Source organism: Carcharodon carcharias, chromosome 13, assembly GCF_017639515.1.
Source record: "Carcharodon carcharias isolate sCarCar2 chromosome 13, sCarCar2.pri, whole genome shotgun sequence".
Taxonomy (NCBI): domain Eukaryota; kingdom Metazoa; phylum Chordata; class Chondrichthyes; order Lamniformes; family Lamnidae; genus Carcharodon; species Carcharodon carcharias.
In genome coordinates, this window is record NC_054479.1 from 93,357,502 (window position 1) to 93,367,316 (window position 9,815).

Sequence of the window (9,815 nt, forward strand, 5' to 3'; positions counted from 1 at the left end):
TCTGTGATTCTATATTTGTTCCTGCTTGGTATCCAGTTAAAAGCTCTTCCCTTGATTTCCTGTCCAATTTTATTGAGAACTTTGTGTAGCAAAGAGAACCATATGTGAAAGAATCTCATTATCCATTTTACCTGTAGCATTGAGACTATTTCAAGTGTATTGGAGAGACAAATCCCAGTACTGAAGGAGGACAGCTCCAGGTGAATGTTAAAGAAGACAAGATCAATAAAAAAAGGAAAATTTATTGCAGATTATGAATAAGCCAAGAATCCAGTGTTTTTCACAACTGTGTGAAGCATTAGATTGAGTCGGGGAACCACAGGTATTGATTTGGAATGGAGGAGTATGGGCCTGAATCTTCTGAGGAGCGGCGATCACCATTGGTTTGCCACTCCACTTCTACTTTTCTCTGCCAGACTGGAGCTCCACATCTCTGGCTGGAGCTTCCAATCCTGGCTTCTCCAGAAACACGGAGCGTACAGTCACTCAAAGAGTTTCGATGTAGCTCCTGAGCAGTGGGGAAGACTAGCCATGCCCCATTTTTACAGCACCATCCCCTGTATTCTGGTAAGAGCTTAAATGTCCCAAAGCTTCCTTGAAAAGCTACTGAGGGAAGGTAAATGTGTAAGGGGGTAGGGTGGGTAAGGGGGTAAAGTAGGTGAGATAAGTGGCTAAGGTGTAGTGTGGCAGGGTGGCAGTTGGATAAGATGTTAGATGGATAGGGTGATAGGTGGGTAGGGCGGCAGGGTGGCAGCTGTTTAGGGTGGCAGTTAGGTAGGGTTGTAGACGGGTGAGTGGGTAGGTGGATAGGGATCTAGTCAGGTCAGGTTGAGTGGGAGTCAGGGGGTTGCAGGGGAGTTGGGTGGTGGGGGATGGCCGGGTCGGGTTGAGGGCTAGTTAGACTGGATCGGGGTGGGGGGGTGGGGGTCAGGGGGTCAGAAGGGGAGTCAGTGGGGAGGGAGTAGTTGGATGGTCAGGGCTATTCAGGTCAAGTCAGGAGCTAGTCAGGTTGGGTCTGGAGAGTGTTGGGTGTTTGAGGGAGAAGTTCGGGGGTCGGAGAGGTAGTTGGGAGATCAGGAAGGGTAGTCAGGGGGTCGAGGGTGGAGTCGGGGGCTCACGGTGAGTGATTGCAGGGTCAGTTGTATAGTTACTCAGGAGTTAAACTAGGATTTTACTTTCTAACATTTCCTGGCTAACTATCCAGGTAAGTAAATTGGAACTGTCCAATGTTTCCGACAGTATCTCAGAGATGGAGACTTTTACAAAGGGTCCCCAGGTGCAAGGGAGTTACCTATTGGAAATTGAAACTTCCCAGTCAACTCCCAAGTGGGTATAGAGTATCAACCAGAGTACGCCCGGTTTCCAGAGACCGGAAGATCTGAGCCATGATGTTGCAGCCTTGATGGAAACTTGGTTTCAACCAATGAAAGACTAGGAACCATCGGGCATATTTTATATTTCCATGTGCTGACAGTGAAGCTGTGCAAAGGGTATGGGGGTGTGTGGAGGAAGGAGGCTAACGATTGCAAAATCAATGGTGGTAAACTGCCATGAGGGATGAGAGACTCACATGGTGCAATTGCACAAACCTCATTAGAGGTCAGAAGCAATGGGATCCTCAGCTCAGGCTTTTCCATTTGGTTGCACCTATTTTGCGAATCTTTTAAGATGCCATGTTTACAATGATGAAGGATTATAGGATCTTTCTAGATAGATTAACCAAGAATGATTTTCTTCAATTAAATCTCTCTTGTGACCGCCCCCCTTTCTGATATCATGCTGGCTTCTCATTTTTATTGCTCTCTGGTACTGCTCCCTTTCAATATTTTTCCTGCTATTATTGGTTAATTTGTCAGCGCCTGGACAGTTTGTCATATTGTTTGAAAGAAAGCTATTATATTTGCTTGTTCCCAGTCTTGCAGAATCTCAGCAGTACCTGGTGACTCTTTTTATTAAACGCCAAATGATGTCTTTATTGCACCTCCAGAATGGCTGCATTAGATGAAAGAGAAAAGCACAACTCAATAGTTTGAATATTGAACAATTGAACTGCTGTCATCATGCTTGGAAAGTTTTATTCATGATTGCCACTTATCTCAGTTTCATTCCCAGATACACCCAAGGTTTGTTTTGTCATTCTAAACATTTTGTATATTGTTGAAAAGTGAAACATGTTGCTGAAGCTTTCCATCTTGTGCTCATCAGAACAAATGGAAGAATGCCAAATGTCAAATGATTGTAACAATTTATACTACAGGAAAAAAGGCTGCTAATTGGTAGGTAAGTTGACTGGCTGGGGTGTTGCCATGGAGAAGACAACGGGGAACTAAATAATATTGCTTTTTCCATGGCAACACCTCAGCCAATCAGGTTTGACTTACCAGCCAATCAGTCCCCTCTTTTCTACTGTAGAATAAATTGTCATAAGCGTTTGAAATTTGGCATTCTTGTGTTTGTCTTGATGAGTGCAAGATGAAAGCTTCAGCAATATGTCTCTCTTTTGAACAATATTCAAATCCTTTACGACCAAGTGCCTTGTAACTATTTTGTCATCTTGTGGCATTATTTTTGCATCTTGCAGAAAAGTATGGTTAAGCTCGCCATGGAGTTCTCAAATGTTATCGTGTTCTCAAAGGCAGTAGATTTCAAAGACTTCAAACATTCACTGTACCATCAGCTGTTTTATGAAAGCAATACATTTTCTGAACATGGAGCAATGAAGTTAGTAAAACAATCAGGTCAGTGTATGTTAAATTCAGATTTTTTTCTGTTCTCCTGAAATTTCCTCTGAATGATTACATTAGGAGCACACTCTTTTATTTTCAATTTGTTTCTGATATTATTTGAGCACCAGCTGCTATTTACTGAATTTTCTCTTTATATTGGAGTGGTGCAGCAGTTGAGTTTCTGAGCCAGTACTATAATAAAGTTGTTGAGTCAGCTGTCTTCATAATTAATCTTACCATGGGCCAAAGTATGTTAATGGACTTCTTTTCTGAAGCTGCACATATGTGAAAATATCCAATAAGCTAATTGAGAACTCAGAGAGAGTACCATGGATAGGAGTGTATTGATGCAGTACAGTGCTAGAATACTGCTGCAACTGTTGAGTTCTCAGCCTTTGTGCATGTCTGTCATCGGTGGTGTGGGGATGAGTAGTGGGTCAGCCTGGTTTACTCCTTATCATTCAGCTATTGCCCAACAGAACAACGCGATAGAGGCCTGAGTGTAGGTCCCTTGCTTGTCCGTTCAATTAGATAATGATCTCATGTGGGACTGCCAGAGAAAGGTGAAAAAAAAGAAAAAAAACTCAAATATAAAGAAAAGCAAAGCATTTCTTTGTGAATATTTAATTGTGCTTATGTATTTGTTTTAACTAACTTTAAATATACTTTTTTCCAGCTTCTGAATTTGTAGTACACAATTCAAAATTCCTTACAAGAACCTACTCTGCAGGTGCCAGAAGAAATTTTTCCAACTACAAACCTCATGAATTCTGGAATGTTGGCTGTCAAATGGGTAAGCTTCACTTCCTTCACCTCATATGTAATATAACTATATATTTACTTCAAGAACGGCTGTTATGGATCATACATGAACCAATCAGTTGACTATCACTTTATGAACTTACACCTGGTCTTCCTAAAGCTATAAAAAGTACTTTGGCGTTGAAGTTTTGTTGTGGAATGTTAGCAAATGAACATTTAACACTTTCACTTGAACAACTTCTCCTTTACCCAGGAATTGGGATGAGAATTAGCTCAATACACTTTCTCATTTACCAGCTGCATACTTGTCTGAACTACTTTATAATCTTTATTAGCCCATGGATTGGAACCTATTCATTGTCACTGGGGTAGACCCATTAAACAGTTTGTCACTAACTGGATGCTTCTGGTCCATTTCCTCTTCATCTGTTGTCTGTGGAGAAGAGTGGGATGCCTACATTGTAGGTTATATTGCCTTGGCCAAGCAAAATGATCAAATGTTTCAGGGTGGAGAAGTCAAATCTCAAACAAATGCCTTCAGATTGCAGCACCAGTCCACATTAAAAGGTCACAGAAATTGTCAAACTTTCAGAGGACAAAAAAAATTTAACACAGCAAAGAATAAATAAGAAATATGGAAACAAAATGAGAGATCGGCTAAAGTGCAATACTGAACTTGAAAGTGGTACAAAATTTTTCAAAGACCTTTAACTATCTTAATGTTCAGCCTTGGCTCACACTTGGGTAGCAGTCTTGCCTCTGAGTCAGCAGAATACTTGCTCAGTGACTTGAACACAAATCTAGATCGACAATCTAAAACAGCACTGAGGCAGTACTGCACTGTCAGAGACCATTTTTTTTGAATGAAGTGTTAAACTGAGGCCCCATGATTTGGCTGTAAAACTGCCTGCCATATGAAGGGTGATCGACCAGGTGTGTAGCGACCCCATGTGCCTTGGCAAAAGCTGAAAGAGAAAGGAAGGAAAGTTAAACTGAGACCCTGTCTGCCGTCTAAGGGGCACATAAAAGAGCCCTGGCACTATTTGTAGAAGAGTAGGGGAGTTCTCCCTGATACCCTGGTCCAATAATTATTGCTCAACCAACATCACAGAAATGGACATTTGGTCATTATGACATTGCTGTTTGTGGCACCTTGCAGTACACAAATTGACTGCTCCAAATAGCTTCACTTCAGAAAAAGATCTGAATTGGCAGCAATGCACTGTAAGATGTTGTGAATTCATGAAAGATGTTTTATAAATGCAAGTTACTTTTTATTTAATATACCCCTACAAGATCATCTCGTAGACATCTAAACCTACTTTCTCCAGACTGGCTTCATAACTCAATCTCTCCTTAATGAAAATCTGGGTGAGGAACTTCCTTGATGGCCGTTTAGTAGACTGTCTAGAGCTAAGCTCGCAGAAGAGGTCTAAGGTATGATTCTGGATCAGTACTGAGCTAGCTGATTTCAGCTCTAGGGGCAATAGATGTGTTTCAATTGGCCTTATTGTCCCTAGTCAAGGGAATTCCTTGTTCAGCCACAGCTCCCATTCCTCTATTAACTCAGATGGATGTCAAATGAAGGAAAGCAATACTTTTGGCTGTGATATGCTTTTCTGTGATCAATAAACTCACCAGTGTCCACTGTCTCAGTTCACACATGAAGGATTTTCACTTCGGTGAAGCACTGGAGAACATTTGGTAAGTATGAGTGGCCGCAGGTTGAATCAGTCTCTCAGTGGGCTACCAGAAGAGGAGGTGGTGGAGGAATTAAAATAATATTTGATGAAAAAAATTATGTCAATGCAGCCAGACTATTTTATCCATAGTTACCTAAACCTTACTTGATTTTTTTTGTGTGTTTGTGTGTATAGTTGCTTTAAATTATGAGGTTCCTGGATTGGGCATGGATCTCAACAGAGGCAAGTTTCAGGATAATGGAGGATGCGGCTATGTTCTTAAACCCAAATTCATGAATAATGACACCAAATTTGACACACTGGCTTCTAATCAGAGTGTTGATCCAATGATCATTGTAATACAGGTTCGTATTAACTAATTGTATCAAACATAGGAACAAGTTTAGTCAGTTATACTAGGCTTAGAGTGCTAGTATCAAGGAATGTATAAACATTATTAGTATGCACTGGGAGAACAGATAAAGGTTTCTTTGGTCCAGTTATTTTCTTCCCACTTACCATCTGTGGTTTAGAAGATGGTCAGGCAGCCATATGCCAGGCCTTTGGCTGTTTTGTGTGACGGAGCAAAGGATTGACAATGCCCTTTTCGTCCCCTCTTGCCTTTCTATATATGTGTGTGATTAACTGGTTAGAACTGCATATTGCTAGAGTGCTGACCTTTTTATTACACAGCAACAAAGATGATTCATAATGGAAGACCTTTTTGAAGATTAATAAAATACAATCAATTGTGATCATTGAAGAGGAATGTGTAAACACATCAGTTATCTCACCTAACAACTCTAAGTACATCGTTATGAAATGAAGGTAGTTGTTCCTAGGCATAATATAAAGTAAGAACCTATTTAAGACCTATCCAGTAAGGTTTTCAATTATCTGAATGATTACCAGAAGAAAAGAAGGCTGAGGGGGTGGAGAGGGGGTGTGGTGGAATTAGCGGTGGTGGTAGAGGTGACTTGAGAGAGGTCTTTAAGTTAATAGTGTAGGTGTAGAGAAAATATTTTGACTCATGGGGAGCCCAAAACTAGAGATGATAACCATAAGATAGGTGATGATAAATCCAATAGGAAATTTAGGAAAAAGATCCTTTGCCCAGAAAGTGATTAGAATGTGGAACTTGCTGCCACACAGAGTAGTTGAGATGAATTTAAGGGGAGTCGAGATAAAGATATGAAGGAAAAAGGAATAGAAGGTTATGGAGCTAAAGCCAGCATGGAGTAATTGGGCCAAATGACCTGCTTTTGTTTGGTACATTCTATATAATTCTATGTGATAATGACTCATCATTAATCATCATTACACATCTATTAGTCATTATTGCTTGAACCATTTGCGTTCCATGAGGAGTAAGCTGACTTTTGGGGGAACGTTTACTCTGCTGTTTACAACAAAATGCATATGTGATTATAAATAAGACATTGTTGATTTAGTTAGAAATCATAAATGGGAATAAAACTTTGTTTTTTGATGAAGAATATCTGATTTCCTGTAAATATAAATGTCATTGTTTAGTTTTTTCTCTGTAAAGGTAATGGCAAACTTAATTATTCCATACTCGAGTCCTGAGCTGTGGCAGAGAGGAGCAGAGATCAGAGATAAGATTACGTTAGCTTTGCACCAATTCTCTAGCCTAGCCCTATTGAGGAAGGGTCCCTGATGGAGGTGCAGAATCACCAAAAGATCCCTCTAAACTAATGCTACTTGTGGATATAGCCTAAACTGTATGACTGATCAATGTTCTTTTTGTATAGATCATTAGTGGTCAGCACCTACCAATCCGCAGAACACCGAGTAAAATAACAGTTAATGCCTGTGTACGTGTAGAAATTTATGGTGTGCCCTCAGACAGTGCAGCACAACAAACCAAGGTCTTACCTTGTACAGGTGAGGGAGTGAGTAAGTTTCAAGCATGAATTTCATGTGAACGATGCTATGTTGCTGTATTAAAACATGAGGGAAACTATTTTTAAAACTGGCTGCTCTGTGTTGTCCCATTTTCAGAGGTGAGTATTCAAGTTAATAAATTTTCAAATAAAAGGTCAAAACACAAAAACCATCTTTTATACAATAAAACTTTGTAATTTTTCACTTTTGTTTAAACCATGCTTCATTGATGCTACTGCATGATATCTACATGACTTGTAGATGTCTGGTCACATGACAATCATCACTTAGAACCATAGATGTTGACTTCACTGAATGAGGCCATATGGCTCTTTTTTCTGCGCAAGCTATTTGCTTAGATCCATTCAAAACTAACCCCCACTCTCTCCTCACAGCCCTTTGTCTTTCCCTTGAAAGAGAACATGGTTTCTGCCTCAAATATACCTTGTGGTAAAACATTTCATGTTCCAACAACAACATAAAAGAACATTTTCCAAACATTTCTTCTCATTCTCTCAGTTTTAAATTGATCATTCCTTTTCTATGACTCCCCTACCCTTTCCCTATTTATTCCAGCAAACCCTTTTATAATTAAAAAATGTATTCAAGGTCTTATTAGCTTTCTTTATCTCTAGTGAAAATATTCCACTCTCTCAAGTCTCCCCCTATAACTACAGTTCCTCATTCTTCATTGTTCCTGGTGTAATGATGCCTTAAAGGCACCCAATTCAACGTTAGGTAAACTGACACCAGTTGTCAATGAACATCTTGATGTTTGTTACTTTCTGATAGCAGTGTGTGCTTATATGCTTGAAAATATTTGGAAATATAGAGAATTCAGTGACTTATGTTTCCCATAGTTGGTGTTTAAGTGTGCTGTGCTTATAGCTGACCCATAGTGAACCTCAGGAAAACCCTGCTTTGGGAAAATAATTAAAGAAAACAGTACAGAAACCAAGAATAAAAATTATGCCTGTTTCTCTTCTCTTTGGCAGACACACATTCTGACAGGTCCCATTGACACATAAATGCAGCTGTTATCACTGAAAGACTCTAGAGGGCTGTAGAGCAAATTTTATACAGGATGCATTACCATAGGTCAGATTTCCTAAGTTATTGTAACTGTGGGAAGCTAAGCACTTAGTATGAATATTATTATTCCAGTAGACCTTTTCTCCATTCATGTTGGTTAGCATTTAATGGTTGGGAGGGTTTCCCACCTTGCCACTGAAAGAAGTGGCGGGGAACTCACCCCTGCTTCCGATGGCTACCCTGCAGCCACTTAACACTCTGTTAATTGGCTGGAGGGCAGGCCTTCTTCCCCACCATCTGGGCAGGAAATCCCACCTCCGAGAGCTGCTGACCAATCTGACCGCCCGGAAGCTCTCTAGTCATCACAGTTCCCACCAGTAGTGGTGGCCATTGCTAAGAATACATCCAGTTCCAGTGAAGAAGAGTCCGGAGCCAGATGGAAGTGGGTCTGGGGGGCTCACGGCGTAGATAGGACCTGAGGCCCTGAGGTGGGAGGGCTGAGGCGGGTGGGGATGGGATGCAAAGGTCATGCAAGGAAGGGCCACCTGGGGTGGGGATGCGAGATGGGGAGCCTGATTGCAAAAGGGGGCCCATGAAGAAGCCTCCTTGTTTCCCACACGAGACCTGAGCAATTGCAACCGGGGCAGGAAGTGACTATTAATTGGCCACTTAAGGGCCTCACTTGGGGCAAGGGCAGGTGAGTTGTCCTAGGCCTTACTCATTCCACCTCCCTCCATTAAAATCACGGCAAGGTCAGGAGCAGGTGGGTAGGTGGTAAGAAAGTCACCCACAGCATTTTACAGGAACCCCCTTCACCTGCAAACCCACCTGCGGGGGGCTGTGAAATTTTCCCCATGAGCTCTGACTGCGGCAAACAGAATTCTTAAAATGTTTTATTCTCTCTGTTTTTTTAGGGTGCTACCCCAATTGGAATGATTGTTTGCTGTTTTGTGTTCAAGTTCCAGAACTGGCCTTAGTACGATTCACAGTAAAAGACATTAATCCTCTCAGTGAGAATGATTTGCTTGGTCAGTACACATTGCCATTTACAAGCATGAAGAAAGGTAAAGATGTCGCAGTGTTTCCTGGCAAATTGTGTTCTGGCAGCCGCAATCTGTTTTTACTAACAATTCTAACAACATTTTGAGATTCACAATTGAACATCCGTTAGCAGAAAGCCTAAAGAAAACTTCCTAACTTAAATGTAATCGCCATAGACAAGATTCACTGCCACAGAATTTGTACATTTAGATGCTGTAATGAGTTAGAAATGACAAATGATAGCCAATGGATTACATTTAAGTGCCAAATTCAGGTACTAAGGAACGTTGCTGTGCAACTCCTGCTGCTGACTTTCTCAGCATTTCGATCTACACCTGCTGGTTGGACAGACTGTGCACACACGCTGCAGTCCCTCAAACCCCAAAGCAGGACCTCTGGAATGAGAGACCCAGGTGGTGCGGGCGAGAGGGTGGGGAGGGTGGGTGGAAGAGCAGCCTTCTCTGGTTCCTCCCCATTCCAGCTGCCGCTGAGTTTTTCAGGCGCATGCCGGATCCCTTTAGGTAGAAATCCTTTCTTTTACAGAATGGACACATCATCTGGCACCCCACCCTTAATTGGTCAGCGAACCAAGAGGTGGGACGTCAGTTGGTTTGCTCTGGTAAAGAGCAACTGCCGGGTGGGCTGTGCAGGGAGTCAGGTTTCAAAC

The 9,815-nt window shown here is 41.5% G+C and overlaps 1 protein-coding gene across 1 annotated transcript in view; it reads left to right on the forward strand.

Annotated features, from left to right (window-relative positions):
* LOC121286110 (1-phosphatidylinositol 4,5-bisphosphate phosphodiesterase zeta-1-like) overlaps window positions 1-9,254 on the forward strand; it is a 64,097-nt gene extending 54,843 nt beyond the window's left edge. Inside the window, exons 7-11 of the mRNA XM_041203100.1 lie at window positions 2,582-2,738; window positions 3,403-3,519; window positions 5,366-5,535; window positions 6,943-7,075; window positions 9,022-9,254. Coding sequence (XP_041059034.1) covers window positions 2,582-2,738; window positions 3,403-3,519; window positions 5,366-5,535; window positions 6,943-7,075; window positions 9,022-9,254 — 810 coding nt within the window. The remainder of the gene's footprint in view (window positions 1-2,581; window positions 2,739-3,402; window positions 3,520-5,365; window positions 5,536-6,942; window positions 7,076-9,021) is intronic.
* The last annotated feature ends 561 nt before the right edge of the window (window positions 9,255-9,815 follow it).